At 39.3% G+C, this 22258-nt stretch overlaps 1 protein-coding gene across 4 annotated transcripts in view; it reads right to left on the bottom strand.

The window, feature by feature from the left end:
* Positions 1-279: 279 nt before the first annotated feature.
* LOC131246336 (uncharacterized) overlaps positions 280-22258 on the bottom strand; it is a 42919-nt gene continuing 20940 nt past the window's right edge. For all 4 annotated transcript variants that reach the window (XM_058246353.1, XM_058246352.1, XM_058246349.1 and 1 more), the window contains 4 exons: positions 19155-19305; positions 1007-1172; positions 834-903; positions 280-752 (listed from right to left, as the gene is read on the bottom strand). In XM_058246353.1, coding sequence (XP_058102336.1) covers positions 495-752; positions 834-903; positions 1007-1172; positions 19155-19305 — 645 coding nt within the window. In that variant the 3' untranslated portion in view covers positions 280-494. The remainder of the gene's footprint in view (positions 753-833; positions 904-1006; positions 1173-19154; positions 19306-22258) is intronic.

Here is a 22258-nt window from a genome sequence, read left to right as displayed (position 1 = left end):
ATGATCATTTCTCATTGCCAAAAGAATAAGTGCCCGTTTGACATTGATGCCAGACCTAATACACTGCAATGCAACCCATCAGTGCCATCAGAAGAGGCTAACTATGGCATTATTTCATTGCAAGTTGCAAACTATAATGCAAGTGTACTCAAAGCCCTTGCGCAATTATCCCCAACATCATTTGGCATGTTGGGAGATGAAAACTCTGAAGAAAGAAAAAAAGAAAAAAGGAAAAAAAGGGTATAAATTAAATCCTCAAAACCCCCTTCTACTCGGCAATTATCAAAATATAAAGCTACAATCAATTAACTATATAGAAAGGTACAACAACAACAACAATGTATGTACTGTGATTGGCCCGCCTGTCTTCCTAAAAATGGAAATTTATGATCATAAAATGAACCTCACCAAGAAACAAGGGGGACCCTCTTCGGGGAAACAAAAAACATGGAGAAACAAGTAAAATGAATAAGATGTTGGCATCATACTGGGGTCTATACAACATGGTTGGCCGAGTCAAGGAGTCTGTCTTCCTCCTTTGGCATGTCGCTCATAGAAACCTGCAAGCTTGGCTTGAGTGCCATCTTATTCCACTCGTTTTCAACTCGGAAGAAAACCCATTGGAAGCGACGAAGCATCTCCAAGGCCGTAATCGTGAAAACAGTCAGGTAATTGTGACGGAGATGGGCTGATAGCTTGTATGTCCAGGTGCACCGAAGGACTAGGTTGCTTATGATTGCCCAGTAATAGACCTGTGTTTCCATACTGTTATTTCATATAAAACATAAGCATGCCCCAGTTCACGAAATGATCTGATTTATGCAAAAGCTTACCCATTGCCGTCCATATAATATGTTGGAACATAAATTTGGGTTTTTGAACTTGAAAATTCGGGAGAAAACACTGCCAAAAGCAACGACGGCCTTTAGAGCTATGATGTAATGGCATAATATAATAACTCACAATGCTTTAGAATATGTTAGCCTGAAGCAGAAAATGTGCATACCTCAGATCCCAGTCACGGGTCACATCCCAATAAAATGAATATAATGAATTTAGAACACTTGAAAGAAGCCAGAGAGGGCGGTAAATGTTTGTCCACCTATCAGGGAAGACATGGTATTTAAGAGCTGAAAGAAAAATCACTGGAACTGCCGTCGAATATTTTAAAGCTGAAAATCACATGAAAAATAAAGTTACTTTTTTTAAAAAGGTATGAAAGATAAAGTTACTAGCATACAGAAAAAGGGAAGGAAATCATGTTTAGTGTATTACAGTGATCCATTTGATAATTGTAGGTGACATGAACAATGAGCAATAAACTCGAGTGCTCACTACGGATGAAAATAACCAAGAAGTTTAAGGACAAGAATTAGTAGAAGTGAAGATATAATGACAGTAGCTTTTCAATCATATATACAATTGAATATAATTATACAAGTACCATATACTCTAGGAAAATATCTTCAACAGTGTAACAGGGTAAAAGACACATGAAACCTTAAAACAAAAAATGATGACCATATGAGTTACAGAACTAGTAGTGAGCCAAGACTACCCACCCTACCAGTGGGGACAACTATAGACTCATTGTGCTTGCTGCATTATATACTCTTGTTCTTACACAATAAACATGAAGGGTTCGAAAGAGTCAAATGACACTGCAGGTCCTTTTCTTCTTCTTTGTATATTGGGCCCTGCTATAGATGGACCGGTGTATTAAATAGCGCCCGTAGCACTACATAGCATACCCAAATAGCATGAATCCCCTGTAGCGTACGTATGCTACAGCTACGTAGCGTGTAGTGTATAGGTAGTGTACACTACGTTTTATGTGTGTAAAATGGTGTAAAACTCATATTACAAGAAAATCTAATAATGTAAAATTGAAAGCAAAATTGCTTTATTGTTTTTAACTCAAAACAGTGGTGATTTCTTTATTAAAACATGTGTTGAACTCACAACATAAATATAACTTAAAAACTTAACTTCAAAAGAAAAGAGTTCAAAAGAGGGTTTTGGAAAACCCCACTTTCAAACCCTAGCCTCCGACGCAACTACTCATTCTCTTCTTCGAATCTATCAATCCAAGAGGCCATTGAAGGGGATTTTTTGGCCGATCATCAGAGCTTACAAGATAGTCTATTTGCTGTATTTTGAAGAACATTGGAGCTGAAACGAAGGAGAAATCAGATTTCCCCCTTTCCGCATTCATACGGCTACAAAGTTGCAAATTTCAGATTTTTGATTGATTAAATCTCTTCTTCAACCTGCAAGAGATATGTTCTTGCCCCTTAACGAGTTCCTTTTCATTATGAATATTTATTAGTTATTTTGGATTTTTTTTTTTTAATTTTTTTTATCTCTTTCTTTTCAAAATGCCAATTATCATGCGATATTTGTAAGATAAGGTTGGTATGCAATTTTTTCATTTTCTTTTCTTTTTTGAGATGGTGGTAGGCATTGTTTTCCATGGTTTAGCCCATGTGGGGCCAACTATAGGTTATGTGTGGGTGTGGATATGCGTTGTTTTTATGGTGTAGCACATGTGGGGCCCACTGAGGTGTACGTATGGGTGGATGTGCATTGTTTTCTATGGTGTTGCCCAAGTGGTTTGCTTAGAAAGTTGTTGATGTGACAATTATTTGATTTTATTTATATATGCGGATTAGCTTTTGATAAATGATAATTAATAACTTGCTTGAACATGCTTATACTTGAAAAATTTTAATGTCTTTTTATATTTTTTTCCTTACTATTTATCATATTTTTCTATTTTAAATAAATAAATAAATAAAAAGTATAGTGTAGCTTACACTACATGCTGCGTATTTACGCTACATGCTATAGAGGGTTGAATGCTAAGCCACACGCTACCACTATTTAAAACACTGAGATGGACCATACCTGGAAAATCTCCCAGATTGGGGCCTTTTGGCAGTTGAATATTGACCGTGGCTGCATTTCTCTTCTTAACTGTCGATGTGCAGGCCACTTTTTCTTTTTTAATTATGAACATGGTTTGACGAATCCTCCAAGTCTGATGAGATCATGAGACTCAGACTCAGTTGATGCCAATCCAGTTTGACACCATGGGTCTTATGCCATGGGGCTGACTCAGCATGACTCAGATGAGTGGGGTATAGACTCGGACGATTGGTCAAGTCGATTCATACAACTCATCTGGCCGTGAAGTTATACCAAAGTTGTCTACCATGTGGATGCCATGAGGACACCATGCACGTGGGTGTGCCCGCTGGTGTTTAGTTCTGGGAAGTGGGGCCCTTATCACGTAATGAGAGTGACAGGTGGTGGCGATAGACTTTCTAATCCAACATGCTTCAGGCGGTTCCATACTCTCATCTCCGATACTGCTACAATATGGCAGACCGATACAATCCATATCATAACCAATATTCAAATCAAGGGATTCACCCTTCAAGGAGACATCTCTTCTTAAGTCTGTCAATCGGTGTTGAGAGTACATTCTTTGTATACATGCATTTCAATGTATTTGAATGTGAGAGTACTTTAATTGCACAAAGTGTGAAGCGACGCGGTAACAAATCCGGGTGTGGGTGCCAGGAAATGTCTCTTTCAAAATGTAAACAAGTATAAATAGGTAGAAGGTGGGAGCAGGATTGATAGTTTGAAGTGGAAGCATCACCTAGTTAGAAAGATCTTGCAACTAAGGAGAGCACAGAAATTTACTTACCTTGTGGTGCACCATACCCTTGGAGATATTGTTGTATCTTTTAGATTTGATTTGCATTTTATTTTATTTTTGGTTTGAAAGTGACAAATTTATTGATCACAGGCCACAGCCAAAAGAATACAAAACCAAAAACAAAAGAAGATAATAGCTATAGCCAATTTTCCAGAAACTGGGAAATAAGCTTCAATGCAATGACCCATGCCATAACATGAGATTTGGCTCTTTTGAACACCTCCAACACATGCCATTTCCAATTCTGAAAGCATCTATCATTCCTTTCTTGCCATAAAGACCAAATGCCTGCCACCAAACTTATATGCCACACCTTTTTTCCTGATCTTCCCTTTGCCCCCTCCATGCCACACCAAAAAGAAACAGTCGCGGAACTTGGCGAGACCCACACTGATCCAAACATGTGGAAAAAGCAATCCCATATCCTTTTTCATACAAACAGTGAATGAAGAGATGATCCACTGATTCGCCATCTTGACAACACATTAAACATATGTTTGGAAGAATCATCATTCCTTTTTGAAGGTTGTCAATTGTTAATACCTTCTTTCTTCCCACTAGCCATGCAAACACCGATACATTTGGAGGGGCTCCATAGTGCCAAACAAAGGCTGTTGGACTAACCTATTCAATATTACCATTCCCACTTAGAAACTTGTAGAGGGATTTTATTAAGAATTTACCTGACTTATCTTTGAGCCATTTCATTGAATCCTCTTCCGCAAGCACTGGGGAGACTTCGTATAGCAATTCAACAAACTCTTTTATCTCGTCATCCTCTAAATTCCTCCTACACGGTGGAGCCCAAATAACTTTACACGGTGAAGCATCTCTCCACCCTCGAATCTAACTCTAATGCAATCCTTGCTAAAAGTGGAAACATTACGTATGTCCCCCCCCCCCCCAATATGTCTACCCAAAATCAAATTGCTTTTCCATCACCTAAGATTTGCATTTATTTTGAACTATCTTTTCTAATAAATGGCATATAAATAAGGGATAATGGAGGGGAGAGAGACATGAAGAAGAGCATTCTCTTCTCTTCTCTCTTTTACTCCCCTCCATGTCTTCCACCATGTGGTCTCTTGAGTTTAAATGGTATCAATGCCATTATAACTGTAATACCTTAGTTTTCCTAGTCGCTGGCAGCAGGTCTGTACGCCTGTCTCAGCTACCCGTTCGTAGGCAACCTTCATGCCCATTGTAGTAGCCCATCTCTTTTGGATATGAGTGCGCATCATCCAGAGCCCCATAACAGGATTTAGATTGTCTATGTGTAGTATGCATCCGGGTGACTCAACCCCAAGACCTCGAAACCCCCATCATATTGACCGGCACATTGCCCCGATCGCAGAGGTACCATCCGTTCATCCGTGCGGCGTTCCATTTGGGAGATACGCCGCGAAGAACCCGAGAATGCAAGTGTGCGAAGAACTGCATATACACCTCATATAGGCTTGGGCCCTTAACCATGGGTCATTCTAGAAAACCTATTTTATGACTTGGAATTTGTCAACATTCTCCACCCATACATCACCATGATGTCATGGTATGCTCACCACACATGCATCATATGCACATGACACCTCACCCCACATGCACATTCTCCATGTGACACCTCACCTAGAGTTCTCTACTTATGAAACATCATCATCTCATGCATGAGCTATAGCCATGCAATGTCAACATATCTCATTTCTTGCAAGAAAATTCAAGCAAAGGATAGATAAAGAGAAGAGAGAGGAAGCGGGCCACCATTGGGAGGAAGATCCAAGCCATCTAACCTTAAGGTGAGTTTGATCTATCCATTGTATTACTTCCTTTTTTTAAATGTATATTTAAGTGGGCCCAACCATGAGATCATGGTGATTTTGGGTGGCCCAAAACCACATCTAAGTGGGCCAACCCTTTAAGTATGGGAATGAAATCCACCACTGAATTTCCATGGAGGTCCACTTCGGTATGTGTTTTTCTTTGATTTTCTTTTTCTATGGTTGTGTTTGTAGCGCCAATTTCATGTATTTTAGGCCTTAAGATGGGCCAAACTTAGGCCCAAATGGGCCCCACAAATAAGTCAAACACAAAGTCGTAGTGGGACCAATATTAACGTACCCCAAGTTCTAATGGACCACATAACCTAAAATTTTTAGAAATAGAGGCCTACGGATGAACCATTTCTAGGGCCCACTTTGAGACCCAATTGGACCTGATCGAGGCCCATATAGGGGCTTACATTGAGACAAAAAATGAGCCCCAAAGGTGGCCCAAATTGAGCCTCAAAATGATAAAAAATCAGGTGGACTCAAACAATGGTCAAATGTGACACCATTCTGAACGGCCTAGAGTTGTGGGCTCCACAGATATTTAATTGGTCCCAAATTTTGTGAAATATAGTAGACTTGATAGAGCATGTATATACCACATTTGAGGGTCAATCCAATCTGTCTAACCCCTTCATCCAATTAATGCAATTCTAACCAGGTTTACTATCTAGTGCAGTGGTCAGCACTGACACGCTTCCAAAATTTGAGGGTCCACAAATCTCTAATTAATCCTAAATTTTGTGTGATGATAGTGGATTTGATAAAACATATATATACCAAATTTGGGGTCAATCTAATCTGTCTAACGGGGTATTCAAAATCGGTTACGTATCGTCCGTAACGACCGATACGTTACGGTAACGATTGATACCATTACGCGATACGGCCTTGAAACGGGGCACCTCTATTTTTTGGGTTTGTAATGGCCGTTACGGGCCATAACCATAAAGAAAATGGGAAATAATGAAAAAAAAAAAAACCATACCCTTTTTTTTTTCCTTTTCTTTTCTTTTCTTCTTCTTCTTCTTTTTGGGCTGCAGCGGCAACAGTTGTTGCTGCCCTTCTTCTTCTTCTCTCTCTCTCTCTTTCTTTTTAGTCCCGTCTCTCTTCTTTCCCTCTTTTCTTTTTAGTTTCCCTCTCTCTCTCTCTCTCTCTCTCTCTCTCTCTCTCTCTCTCTCTTCTTTTCATTTTCCCTCTTTAGAAAAAATGAATGGACAACCACGCACTTTTTTTATATATACTTTCCAATGCAAGCAGCATAGTGCACACTCACTGTTTTGTTATGTGGAGCCACCTTGATTTATGTGTAGCATATCCATGCCATCCATCAATTTTTCAGGTTCATTTTAGGGCAAAAAGGATGGACCACATGGATATACAACAAATGCATTGAGGTGGGACCCACTTTTAAAGGCATACTCACTAGTGGTCCACCGAAGATTTAGATCTACCTAAATTTTTAGACCATGCCTTAAAATGAGTTGGCAAAACAGATTAACGGCATGGATATACAAATACATCGAGGTGGCCTGCCTGGCCCACTAGTGGTCCACTTGAGATCGGGATTTACCTCATTTTTTTCCAATACCCTTAAATGAGTTGCCAAAACGGATGGATGACATGTATATACAATACGTAATCGGGTGGACCCCGCATACATGGCCCTAAAAATTCACTAATGAAGTATATATCAACTCAAAATTAACCAATTAAATTTTGGGACTGTTATTGCTAAGTCACAATCCCAAAATTAAATTGTTTGAACAATTTTCACCATTAGTTTGCAAACACTTGTTTTTTGAAATAGGACCAATTGATATTTTTCATTTTTCACTGTCCAATAAATGTCCACCAATCCATTAGTGGGATAAGTGCCAATACATTGCATTAATTTGAGGCTAGTTTAGGGCATCAAATGGTCCCCTAATCAGCCCCGATTCGACAACACTATTTACCCCAATTTAATTTATTATTATTTTTTAAAGATCTATGGGGGAAAATGATATCAAATTGTTAGTTATATGAATTACATAATAAGATACAAAGGTCCTTAAACTCTATATACTGAAATGAAATTTACGTGAGTCACGAAGTATGCAATGCACTAGCACTATAAATACAAGGAAAACTTGAAAATACAAGGTGTTTTGGTATCAAATTCATTATAGTAAATTTATATAAATATTATATAGTTAGAAAACCAAATATAAAAGGTTTGCAATTAATTCCAGGTTGTCAGGTTCATAAATCCATCAGATAACCCGATATAGCATTTCCACTAAAGATTGGACCATTACACCACCATAAACATGTTCAAAATTATGCACGAATGCATATTTGGAATATTTAGAATATTCCAGATTTAATGGATATTTTTCCAGATTTTTCTGACAAAAAAAATAAAAATAAAAAATCGACTGTTACACACCCCATATCGGCCATCACGGCCCCATATCGGCTGATACGGGTTGTATCCATATTGGTAACGGTGGGGACCATTACCACAATGGAACACCTTCTAACCCCTTCATCCAATTAATGCAAATCGGACCAGGTTTGTTGTCCAATGCAAATTGATCCCAAATTTTGTGTGATGATAGTGGACAATGTATGTACCAAATTTGGGGTCAATCCGATCCGTCTAACCCATTCATCCGATTAATGCAATTCGGACCAGGTTTGCTATCCAGTGCAGTGGTTAACACTAGCACCCTTCCAAACAGCTAAGGATTTGTGGGCCCATAACTCACAAACTTCCCAGCAGTTACCCACGCAAGCCCAGGCGGTTTCCTTGGCTCAAGAGGACCTTGTTAATCTGACAGTAGTCAATGCATAACCTCGACAACCCATCTTTCTTCTTCGCGTATAGAACTAGGGCTCCCCATGGTGACATACTCGGGCGAATAAATCCATCTCTCTACAACTCTTCAAGTTGTACCTTCAACTCCCTCAGCTCCATAGGAGCCATGTGGTATGATGCTATCAAAATCGGTGCAGTCCTAGGCACCAAGTCAATACGGAAGTCTAGAGCTCCCTTTGGCAGAAGGTCGGGTATCTTCTGGAATACATCTGGGAACTCGTAGACTACGGGCAATTGTTCGATACATGGTCAAGATTGTTCCTCTTCCATAATTGCCATTAGGCTCCCCAATATTTGGACTGTCGTTGCCCATGATAACAAAAGTGACTGTCTTCTCGAAGCAATCGAACTTCGCATGGTATGCCGCTAGCCAGCCCATCCCCAGAATAATGTCGAACTTGACCATCTTCAAAACGATCAGGTTGGCGAGTAGGTCGAACCCTCCAACTGATACGGGATAGGCTCTACATACATATAAGGTCTAGGTCTGTAGATCTCCCCAAGGGTGGGACTACTATCATATTCCTTCCGAGGGGTACATGGGACACACCCAATGGCATACAAAATCAACTGAAACAAAAGAATGTGATGCACCCAAGTCAAAGAAAACTCTAGCAAGTGAAGAAAAGATAACTATAATATCTTCAACAACGGTGCTAGATGTGCGCGGTTCTACCTAACAAAGGCAAACACTTGGGCTTGCATGGGCAACTGCTCGAAAGTCTGGGTTATGGGCCCACAAATCCTCAGTTGTTTGGAAGGGTGTCAGTGCTAACCACTGCATCAGACAACATGCTAGTGCACTGATTTTTGCACTCTATTTGTAAATCGCACGAGTCCTTGTGTTACATAGTCGGTCGAGCCCTTGGAAAGTGAAGACCAAAGACACAATGAAGATGAAGCATCAAGGAAAGAACAGGTAAAAGAGGTTCCTAGGTAACCCCATCCCTTGACCCAAGACAACCTTAGACCTCTAGATGATCTAGGCTTAATAGGTATACCTAATTGATCATCCCTTAGCGTTAGAAACCCAAGTGAAACATGATAAAAAAGGCTAGGAGTGGTGCGAAGCTGCTGTGAAAACAAACGCCTAAAACAACATTTTTTTATGGTTACCATCGAAGGCTCCCTCGATGTCAACGAATGCTAACTCGATGGCATCGATTAAGAGTCAGAATTGTCCAACAACAAAATCATATTTGTTCTGATTTTCTCGATGGCATCGGAGGCCCCCTCGATGGCATTAATTGAGAATCAAAATTGTCCAGCAAGAAATCATGTTTAAATTCTGATTTTCTCGATGGCATCGAATGACTGTTAATGACATCGAACAAGCAAGTCAGATATGTCCAACAATATTATCTGATTTTCTCAATGGTATCGAAGGTACTTCGATGACATTGAAGCCTCCTTTGATGGCATCGACAAAGCCATTTTTTACCAATTTTTTACCGTTGGAACTCGAACTTTTTATAGAGGGCATTCGGTTCTTGGGCTTTTTGATGGATTTTTGGTGCAATAGAAGCTTAGATGAATCCATGTTCATATCCCTCATCCCAAGCCTCTATACCATTGAGTTCTAAGCAATCTTCCTTAAGATTAATACTATTATGAGGATTCCAACCTCCACCTTTAAGATGTGCTTGAACTCTTCCGTTTTCTAGAAATTAGACTTAAGCCATCTTGGCATACAATTATCTAAATCTTCTAGAAGTAGGTGAATCCTCTAGGAAATACAACTTTCCATTAGCTGTAGGAGATTCAACCAACCTCACATTACCTTAGTCACCTCGAAGGAGTATCATATGCAAGGTGTTTGATCTTGGAGCTGAGGCCTTGGGAAAGCAACGACATCATGATCGGGGGAGCATCCAAGAGCTGATTGAAGCACAAGAAAGCGACGATCAAGCAACCCAAGAAGGCGTTACAAAAGGAACTCAATTCGACAAGTTTGTCAATTTAAGGAGTCCATATACTTTCTTTCCTTGTGTAGGATTGATGGTAAGAGTTTGTGATCCAAACTCAACCTAGGTTATTGTGTAAGACCTTGGCTCTTGTGTAGAGCCTAAATCCCAGGTTCTTGTGTAAGACCTTGGCTCTTGTGTAGAGCCTAAATCCTAGGTTCTTGTGTAGGACCTTGGCTCTTGTGTAAGGCTTAAAGCAAATCCTTGTGTGGTCACCCGATACGAGTGTTTGCATATCAATCTTCGTGGGAGCATCCGGTGGGAGTAAATGTAGGGCCTTGTGTAGGACCGAGGTTGTTGGTTAGCCTAAGGAAAACCAACTAAAGTCTCTTATGGAAGCCTTCGGCAGGAGTGTACGTACCGGGTTCTTGTGTAGGACCTTGGCTCTTGTGTAGGGCCTAAATTTTAAAGTCCTTGTGTAAGGATGTAAAGGTTAGAGGTTCAACCTGATTTAAAACCTCCAACAGTGAAGTCTGGTACATTCATGGGTTGAGTGCGTCCATCGAGAGTAGAGTAGGCGAGTAGTCGAACCACTATACATGATTGTGTTTGTGAATGTTATTGGCGAATCTGTTTAATTATGCCTATATGTTGATTGCTTAATTATATGCAAGCATGACTTGATGAATGCTGGATATTGTTAGTTAGCACATCCCACACACACATGTACACTATCTTTTTATAGACCAATTGCTTAATGACATATCATGTGTGGTATATGTGATTAGACCCTCTATTGAATTGGAAGCCTTAAGAGTTAAATTGCCTTAGTTTAATTGGAAATCAGTTTAAGGTAAACAATTATGTTTTAAAAGGGCGAAAATTTTTATTGGTCCTAATCATCCCCCCCTCTAGGACATAGACTTCATTCCTTAGCTCCGCCAAGCTTCCGCACGCTCAACCATGGTAAACCCATTACGCCACAAGTGAAATTTCACAACAAACTTTGTTCGAATTGCATTAATCGGATGACGGAATTAGACGGATCGAATTGACTCGAAATTTAGTACATATATGCTCTATCAAGTCTACTATCATCACACAAAATTTGGGGTCAATTGGAGATCTGTGGACCCACAAATTCTTAGACGCTTGGAAGGGTATCAATGCTAACCACTGCATTGGACGGTAAACATGGTCCGAATTGCATTAATCGGACGAAGGGATTACATAGATTGGATTGACCCTAAATTTGGTACATATACACTCTATCAAGTCTACTATTATCACACAAAATTTGGGACCGAATAGATATCTATGTACCCCACAACTCTAGAATGTTCAGAAGGGTGTCAGTGCTTACAACCATTTCAATCCACCTGATTTTATCTTATTTTTTTACCATTTTGAGGCTCAATTTGGGCTAAGTTCTGGGCCGCCTTTGGGGTCCATTTTTTGTCTCAATGTAGGCCCGTATATGGGCCTCAATCAGAGTCTCAAAGTGGGCCCTAGAAAGGGTTTATCTGCAGGCCTCTATTTTCAAAATTTCCAGGTCAATAGTCTTAGGCCCAATGGGACCTTAGGTCTGACTCTTTTGTGAGGCCCATTTGGGATTGAAGTTTGGCCCATCTTAAAGCCTAAAAATATATGAAAGTGGAGCCCACAAACGCAACCACAAAAAAAGAGAATCAAGTAGAAACACATACATTGAAGTGGGCCTCTATGGGAATTCAATGGTGGATTTCATTCCCATACTTCCTCAAAGGGGTGGCCCACTTAGATGTGGTTTGGGGCCACCCAAACACCACCATGATCTTATGATGGGGCCCACTTTAATATACATACAGAAAAAAAATGAAAGCAACACAAGGAATAGATCAAACCCACCTTAAGGTTGGATGGCTTAGATCTTCCTCCCAATGGTAGTCCACTTCCTCTCTCTCTCTCCTCTCTCTCCTTCGCTAGAATTTTCTTTCTAGATATGGCTAACCACCATAGCTATCCCCCTTTTGTGTAGAGAGTTAAACCCTTGGTTAGAGGAGAGATGTTAGTTTATTTAGGTTAGTGGGGTATGTTGACATTGCATGGCTATGGCTTATGCATGAGAGGATGATGTGTTATAAGGAAATATCTCATCATGATGTGTGGGTTAAGTGGGTGAAGACTGTTGACACATTCCACTAAGCCATGAAATGGGCTTTCTAAAATGGCCCATGGGTTATGGGCCCAAGCAAACATGAGGTGAGTGCGTTGTTCAAAGTATCCTTGATATTATTGAAAAATCCTCGATATTATCCATATCTCCAGCTCAGCGATACTAGTAGCGATACCGATAACACTGGTAATATCAGAAATTCCAGGTATCGGCGATGTATCGCTAATTATTACCAATGCATCGATATTGCTAATATTTTCAAGCGTCACTTGTCTTGCCAATATATTGATATCGCTAGTGTTCGTAACATCAATACTATCGGCCGATAATATCAATATCGCATGCAAGCCATACGAAACCCCCAAAAAGCACTCGAAAATTTAAAAAAATTAAGGATCCTTTGTATCGTGCAATATATCACAAGATGTCGCATGATTTTCGTCGATATTGTCACGATTTTCCTCGATATTGCCAGCATATCATGTATTATTTGCAGATTTTACGATAGAGTCACGGATTTCTGTCACAGTCACGAGACTAAGGGCAGAGATGTCGGGGTTGCATAACTACCAAAAAATCTTGAAAGAAAAAAATAAAAAAATGAAAATCTTTGAATCGATGTGAGAGAAGGGGTTGCAATACTTGTAGAGAATAGTTTTCGGCAAGAAATCGACGAGATTTGGGGTTCTGGAAGGACCGGAACCCTCTTCCTTCAAAAACGACAAATTTCCGGCGAAATTTTAGGGATTTGGGGTTCCGGAAGTACCAGAACCCTCCTTTGAGCTTCAGCTAGTCTTTCGAAACCCTCTTTCTTCGAAAACAGCAAAATTTCTGGCGAAATTTCAGGGATTTTCGAGCTTCGGCCTGTAACATGAAATGCAATCCCTCCTTAACGGGGAATGTATTTTGTTTACCGACGCAATCCAATCCTTTAAATGGTAAATCTGATTATCTTTAACAGTGATTTTGGGCCCATCATGAATGTATGTGGTTTATCCGCGCCGTCCATTTGTTTTTCCCACTCGTTTAAAGGGCTGATTACAAAACTGAAGCATATCCAAAGCTCAAGTGGACTATACCATAGGAAATAGTGGGAATAATGATTTCCACCGTTGAAACCTTGCTAGGGCCCACAGTGATGTTTATTTGTCATCCAATTGTTCATAAGACTACAATAACATGGATGAAGGGAAAACACAAATATAAGCTTGATCCAAAACTTTCGTGGCCCTAAGGAATATTTCAATGGTGGACATTCAATTCATATTGTTTTCCGTAGTGTGGTCCATTTAAGCTTTGGATATGCTTTATTTTTTCATCCCACGCCCTAAAATTATATGGTAAAATGAATAGGAGTGGATAAAATATATAAATCACGGTGAACCCCACAAAATTTACTCAGTATGCTTGGAGTAATGAGTTACACCGTACACTGATTTGATGCAGTGTACGAGGATTTGATGCGGAGGCCTTTCACAGGAATTTCCTAGCGTTAGAAACCTATGTGGGGCCCAACATGATGTTTGTGAGAAATCCATACCGTCCATTTGTTTTATGAACTCATTTTATTGAATTAGATCAAAAGTGAGCAGGATCCAAGATTCAAGTGGTCTGTACTAAAGAATGATGTGGTTAGGAAAATTCCTACCATTAAAACCTCCCTCGGGTCGACACTGATGTTTACACACCATCTATACCGTTCATAAAGTCATTCCTACCGGGATGAATTGAAAACATTAATATTAGCATTATTCAAAACTTCTGTGGCCCCACGAATATTTCAACTGTGGACATTCAATCCTCACGTTTTTGGCCCACTTGAGTATTGGATTCGGCTCGTTTTTCGCCTCATGTCCTAAAATGAACTCATAAAACGGATGGAAGGAGTAGATTTCTCACAAACATCACAATGGGCCCCACTTGGGTTCCCAACGCAGGAACTTCATGCCAAAGGCTTTGGCAGCAAATGCGCCAGTTACGGCCACAACCAATCCCCCATCATTGATAATTATAGTTCTCAATTTTTACTTCTTTTGCTTTTCAATGAATTGGTTGTATTTTCATACATGTCTTTGATACATTTATAAATGTCATGCATTCAATTTAAATATAGTTACATTAGTTCAGTTAAACATCGCATAGCTTAGGACCCTATACAAAGGAAATTTATTATGTGCATCATTTTTTTGAGATGCCAAGATTTAAAAGTGTGTATTAAGGGCTTTTTTAACAACCTCTAAGGTTTCATTTAAAAATTCAACCATTTTCCCAATGTTTCCCCATGTTTCCCAAAAAGTGCAATAAATTATGTGATACAAACGATATATCCCATGCGATAACCGACACGTATCTATATCCCAAGGGTGCGATACATAGCGCGACACCGATATTTCAAACACTGGATATTGCCAATATTTTCAATTTGTAAATTCTAGGTTTCGCTTATATTGCCAGTGTATTAGATGATATTTCAATAATATCATCAATGTATCGATATCACCAAAAATCTATTTATTAAAAAAAATAAAATCATTTCGGATTTTTATATGGGCGCATGGTTGTATGCAATGTTCAATTTGTTAATGATAATAGCAATAATATTGCAATATTATCGTTATTGCAATATGGGCGATATTGACACCACAATCTTTCGTTTCCTTTCTAGATGTCAACGATTTCTAGGCGAAATATCATGTATTGTCGATATTCTGAAATATTAATGGATGTTTGAATGGAAGGTTAGATGGATAGATGGGATGGTTGGTTGAATAGATGGAATGGATGGATGGTTGGACTAATTTCTTACGACAACATATGCTTTTTGGTCTCCATTAAATGGATAGTACTTATGTATGCATTCTTTTTAGAAATTTTTTTATTCATAAGTTTCACTGAAAATTATCTACTTTCCCAATGTTTCCCGCATTTCCAATTATTGGAGATATATTAGCGATATCGATATTTTTTCCATATACCCGGCCAACGAAACTTGTAGCGATACCAATACTCCGAACACTGGGTGTGTGTACGTACGGTTCTTTGCGCACCTGCATTCTCGAGCTCTTCACAGCATATCTCACAACCGGAGCGTCGCACGGACGAATGGATAACACCTCCGTGATTGGGGCGACGTGTCGATCAATATGGTAGGGGTCTCAAGGTCTCGGAGTTCGGGTCACCTGGGTGCGTACTGTGTATGGACAATCTGAGTCCCGCTTCAAGGCTCCGAACGGTTTACACTTGTGTGGGGAAGAGATGTGGGGTACCAGGGTACTACAATGAGTGCAAAGGTTGCCTACGAGCAGGTTGCCGAGATAGGTGTACAAACGCACTGCCGACCACTAGGAAAACCGATGTATTAAAATAACTTTCTTATTTCCAATCTCTATTGGTTTTCCTTACTCTCTTCCTCTCTCACAACCTCGTCATTTAGTTTTGAAGTGTTCTCCCTCATTAGAAGATGTAATAGTGTCTCTAAATCTGCATGGAAATGCCATCGGATCATAATCTAATCATCAAAACTACTTCCATATCATCATCCAACCACCAAAAGTGTTGTTGGATCTTCATACATCCATTGAAAAAGTGCTTCCAGAACACTCCATAGCCACCGGAAGTGCTGGTGGAACATTACATAGCTAGTGAAAGTGATGCCTGAATGTTTGCATAATACAGCAACTGGAAGAGTGACAAGACCTTCGGCAATCAATGGAAGTGCTCGTGATTCACATCTTTAGCCACTATAAGTGCTTAAAATAGAAATTCCAGCTACCACAGTCATCAGAAGTACAATCAGCCAGTCTCCAGAATCATCAAAAAGCTTGAAATGTGTAATATACATCAGCTTGAGGAGTAGTGTTAGAGTATAATCTTCAGAATACATGAAACATATTCTTGTCTACCACCGAGCCATGAAGCCAGACCCCTATGAGAGTATACATTCAGTTGCCCTCGGGTGTGCACCATATACTTCGAGATAATGATTTATCTTTTAGATTTGATTTACATTTATTTTGAGCTTATCTTCTGTAAGAAGCAGCCTATAAATAAGAGCTAGGGACAATATAGTCTCTCCATTTTACCATGATATCAGAGTTAATAGAGGGAGAGAGATGTGAAGAAAAATATTACACTCTCTTTTCTTCTACTCCACATCTTCCACAATGTATTCTCTTGGATTTTAACAATCAACAAATCCAAAAGGCTTATTATGGAAGGCTTCCCCACACAAAGTAAAGGGCTGAAATGAGTTGAGGGAAGAAAGCCCGTGTTACATCCTAGAATTCTGAACAAATCTTTCACCTTCAGCCCCAATGGCTAGCTTCCTAATAAATTCACTTTATGCCCCAACACAACTTCAAAACATCCTAATATACATTTAAGATTGTAGAATTGCTCCCTACTTCCATCCGAGAGAATTTCCATGTAATCCACGAATTGCAAATGAAAAACCTGAAAGTCTCTATGATCCACTCCAAAACCACCAATTAGGCCTCTCTTTCTCAAACATTCTACTTACCTCGGCCACAAACATGGAGAAACAAATATAGAGGGTCCTGCCTTGACCCTCTCAAAACAGAGATAAGTGCCAGTACAAAAACCTATTCAGAAGAGATTCGGATGGGTTTGAGTTCCGTTGGGACAATCAAAATCCATACTCATGTGTAGGCCCCGCATGGAAGAAACACGAAAGATATCGACGATTCGGAGCCCAAAAACTCAATTAAACTAAGCTGGTGATTTCACAGAAATATATCAGGCCTACATTGTTTGGATGGGAAACATACAAGGATCCTTTAATAACTTATGTTCTTGTTAACTTTCTTGAATGTAGAATCAAGTTGGAAAGGCGGAATTTGATTTTGTAGACAAACGAAAAAAGGAAGAAGATATTTTGATTTCTAACCATTAATCCACAATATATATAAGTCAACATGATCGTAACCATCCATAAAAACATTCCAATAAGTCATACATCAATTTGGTGTTTTGACCAGTTAAGAAGTAAGAAACCATTAAAAAAAAGCTCTACGATTTAATGTTGAGGAGAATATATATCATTCAATCTCTTATAAAGAACAACATAAAATAATTTACCATTTCTAGATGATTCTTTTTTACTTATTATTATTATTTTCATCAACGTTTTTTTTTTTTTTTGGAATGATTCTTAAAGCCCCCACCAATTCAAAAACAACCAAGTGAAGCTTAAAATAGAAAAGAAGTATAATTTGAATTGTAAATTGGGATTTGAATCATAAATCATTGGATTCAAATCATAAATTCGTAAGATTCATATAAAAAGGGATTTGAAGGTGGGATTCAAATCATTTTGCTCAAGATTCGACTCAAATCGTAAATCGTAAATCATAGGATTTAGACAACACTGCCACAAAGCATAAACATTGTCATGATTTAGAGTCAAAAGTCATAAAGTGCAAATTCCTAATGAGGCCTTAAAAAATCTTTTATTAAGTTTTTTTATTATTATACGAAGAATTAAATAAACCCCTGAGTTTAAATCACATAATGAAACCTTAGAAAAACACAAAACAAATGAAAAGCAAACATTGAATTCAAGATGCTTAGATATGTGAGAAAAGAGGAAGTGTGGGTCTTTAAGTTGAAGTCAAATGCTAACCATCTTTACCACAATACATATAAATTGACATAGTTGGGATTTGAATTGTCAAAACATAAAATGAAAGCCAAGAAAATTTTAAAAAGGAAGAGAAAAGGTATGACTTGAATCGTAAATTGTAGGTTTCAAATGATAGAAACGTAGGATTCATCTAAAGAGGGATTCAAAGTGGGCTTCAAATAATTTTGCCTAAGATTTTACTTAAATCATAAATCATCCAAAAGCTGATTTTGAAGATGGTCTAGAAGTGCTGACAAGCTGGAAATAGAAATTAAAAGGTCCTCCAAGATTGGTGGCTTTTGCTTAGCTTGCTGGTCGTGATTGCATCCTTACTGTGGACAGATTATGTCATCACAACATGCTTATTATTAATGGATGCTATCATTGCCCCAGGTGCGCAGAATCAGTCAACCACCTCTGATTCGCTGCAGTTTCTCGTCTTCAGTCTGGGGTTGGGCTTCGAGACAGTTTCAAGTGGCATGGTCGATGGCTTGGGCAATTCAGCAATTATTTGAGGCATGGAAGATCTGCCACTCTCGGAAGAAAAAGAAAAACTCTCTGGAAGTTCAACTTCTTGGCAATCCTACGGGTAATTTGGCAGGAGGGAATGGTCAAACATTCAAGGGTGTGTGTACTCCTGTCTCATTGGTTATCCTAAGAGTCAAATGCCTTGTTTACTCTTGTTTACTCTTGGGTGGCATCGGTTGGCATCAATCACCCACTTGTTCCTGCAGACATCCCAATCTTTTGATTGGCCTTGGTATCATTGTTGCTTTTTTCTTTTTCTGACCTTCAGGTCTCTTAATAAAGTCTCTTTATTGCCAATTTAAAAATTCATAAATCATAAGATTTTGACAATCACGTACAGGGCATGGATGAGATATCTTTCACACCATGATCTTAATCCATGTGGGTATCTTTTGAGCAACGGAAAGAAAAGGATAGGATTAAATTTCTAATTAATAATGGATAGCTAGAGTAATAATCACTATAATAGTCAATTTACTGTAATGAAATGAAATAACTTTTCCAAAAAGTGGTTACCATTCAAGAGGCATGTTTTCTCTTTAGTATCCTTGTACTGCCGTAGGCATTGGAAGAAACGGCACATGTAAGGAAAGACAAGCACAAAAGGGATTGCAATGGAGTGGCTACCACAAACAGAATCAGCTTCAAACCATGCAATTGTCGCAACCTACAAGTTTGCAAGAAATCAGATGCTTATATTAAATAAGCAGAGGCCATGCATCATGATCGGGTAAAAATGGAACGAAGTACACAATGGCCAAAATTAATTACAATTTGTAAAGATGTAAGACTAGTAAGAAAATTTCTGCATCATATCCACCCAGAGTTCCAGACGAAATAGAGAGTTGAATGGTAAATCACAATAACAAACAACAGGAAGAGAATTTTATTATAATTAAACTGCAGGGAATGAGAAATTTATGATGCTGAGCTATTTGGAGAAAAAAAGATTCACATAAACCCAAGAAATAATAATGTTTTGGAAACAAAAATCAATGACCGACTTGGCCTTCTCATTCAGCATAACTAATAAATGGCACCAAGAACTCACCAATGAACGATGGTGCAACTCCCATAAAAAAGTGGATTACTTATAAGCATGTGAATATCTACTGCAGAAAAACATAGGCAGAAAACAAGTGCGATAATCATTATAATAGGATATCAATATCAAAACATTTTCTTTTCAAACATTACCAATTAAATGGAAAGAATCACACCTTACGATGGGACTGTATATTGCGAAGGTCGATTGAAGAATTGCGGGCAAGTGAAAAATCTTTCCCGCAAATTCGTATTCTGCCCCATGTCGCCTACCAGTTGAAAGGAGGGGATGGTTGCTTCAGGCAGGGAAAAGTAGAAAACTGACAACCCACTCAGGTTTCATTTTCCAGACTGACCCAAATGCAGCGTAAGTTTGTCAGGAAGTGAACCCTCCAACAAAGCCATATAACGATTTGGAGGGCATCCAAAGACATCCTCAGATTTTTTAAGAAAAATATATCAGATAAAGTATTTTAACTGTAGTGTCATGTCCTTTATACAAAGAGGTAGTATATTCTGGACATGTCACTCATTTTAGAAGGCATTTTATCAACAGGATATTTTTGTCCACGATCTGAAAAATTACATGGATGTGAATGGTTTTTCATCATTTCTAATTGGGAAGAAGCCCTTCAAAGCATGAACGAGGCTCTTCTAGGCAAGTGGTTATGGTGTTTTGGCATGGAAAATAGCAGTTTTCAGCGAGAGATAGTCGCTAGCAAATATAGCCTGCAGGGAGGGGAGTGTGAAACGAATAAATCATCCCTTTATAGGGCTTCTCATATCCGGAAGTCAGTACTGGTGGCTCGCTCAAAGTTCTTGCAAGGTATCTCGTTCTCTTTGGGGGATGGCTCTAGGATAAGGTTTTGGGATGACACTTGGTGCAGGAACTCTTCTGTGCCACAAGCCTTTCCTAGTTTGGCCCTTCTAACCCCTTCAGCGGACTTGTGAGTCTCAGAATGTAATTTCTCAGGTGGGTTTTCGTTTTGCTGGGCCCAGCCATGCAGGAGGGACTTATCAGGTTTTGAGTTGGAGGACCTCCTCTCACTTCTGGACTGCCTTCGGCTCATGTGGCCACCGGGGGGAGAGGACTATATGGTGTGGAGTGCTCAAGCCTCGGGCTGTTTCTTCGGTTAGCTCCCTGCACACACATTTCACTTTTGGTACTACGGGGCTCCTCCCAAGGTGACTGCTTTCACATGGCCAGTAGGAAGGAAGAGGATGCTGACTATAGATAATCTTCAAAAGAAATCGCTCCCTATTCCTAACATGTGTTGTTTGTGGAAGCAAGATGCGGAAATTGTGGATCATCTATTCATATTCTGCCCGTTCACTTCCAAGGTTTGGGAGTTGATCATTGCCGCTTTCGAGATTCCGTGGGTTATGTCATGTTGTGCCAGGAGTCTCCTTTGGGCATGGCACGGGGGCAGGGTTGATCAGATAGTGTGGTTCATTTCTTTGCCGGCAGTTTGGTGGGCTGTTTGGGGTGAAAAGAATAGGAGATGTTTTCGGAATGCATCTAGGTCGATAGAAGCGGTTGTGGAGTCTGTCAAAGTGTCTATTTCAGAGGGAGCTGCTGCCTGGTAGTGGCCTGTCTTCTTTTTGGGCTGCCCGTGGATGTTTGGCCATGTGATCTTTGTTTTCTTTTCTTTCTTCTGTATTATTTTCCTGATTTGTTGTTGCAATCAGGTTGTTTCCATAAAAAAAATTTGTTACCCTCCAAAAAAAAAAAGCCCTTCACAGCCCACTGACAAAATTAATAGCATGAATGGAAGCGGCTTGCAGAGAATAGCCCTTACAGTTGCAGATGCATTTCATTTCCCAAACCCCCAACGTGTGACAACTGACAACCCACTCAGGTTTCATTTTCCAGACTGCCCAAAATTAATAGCTTGAGCAAAGGAGCTTGCAGAACAGAACCCTTGCAGTTATAGATGCATTTCATACACCCCCCCCCACCCCCCTAAAATTAAAAAAAAAAACATTGACCATTCTCATACTACCATGTTAAAGTCTTGAGGCAGAAGCACTCGACAGTCCTCCATAGACAGTTTGGCAGGTTAAGCCTCATATTATCTTCAAAATGCTTAGTAAAAGGCATTAGGTGTTATGTTAAAAATATTGCTCTGTAAAGAACATTTTCTAGGTTGTGGAGAACCCCAAAATTTGAAAGATACGAAGGGAAAATAGTTCAGTAAGGAGAAGAGTTGTCTTTTAATTGCATGGGGTCATGGATAATTTGGCTCAAACGTACAAAACTTGAAAAAAGGAATGTACCTGCTGTTACAAGCTTAGGAAACTTATAACTTCTGCAGTTCAGATGAATTGGCTGGGTTTTCTAGTATGGTTATAAGCCCTCCAGTGTCATTATTCATTATACTCCCTTTTGCTTTGTCTATCCTTACAAACAAGTTGGATATCACATCTTATGAGATGAAGCTCAGATAGGGTTAACATAACCAAACAACCACCATCACATTTACTTTCAATAAGATGACAAAAGACTCTCAGTTGGGGCCATTCACAAGTTTTGACTAAAAAACAAATCAGTCAAACAATCTCTACTATCTAATTCA

The sequence above is a fragment of the Magnolia sinica genome, chromosome 5 (assembly GCF_029962835.1).
Source record: "Magnolia sinica isolate HGM2019 chromosome 5, MsV1, whole genome shotgun sequence".
In the NCBI taxonomy this organism is placed as follows: Eukaryota; Viridiplantae; Streptophyta; class Magnoliopsida; order Magnoliales; family Magnoliaceae; genus Magnolia; species Magnolia sinica.
This window is presented reverse-complemented; position numbering and strand designations above follow the sequence as displayed.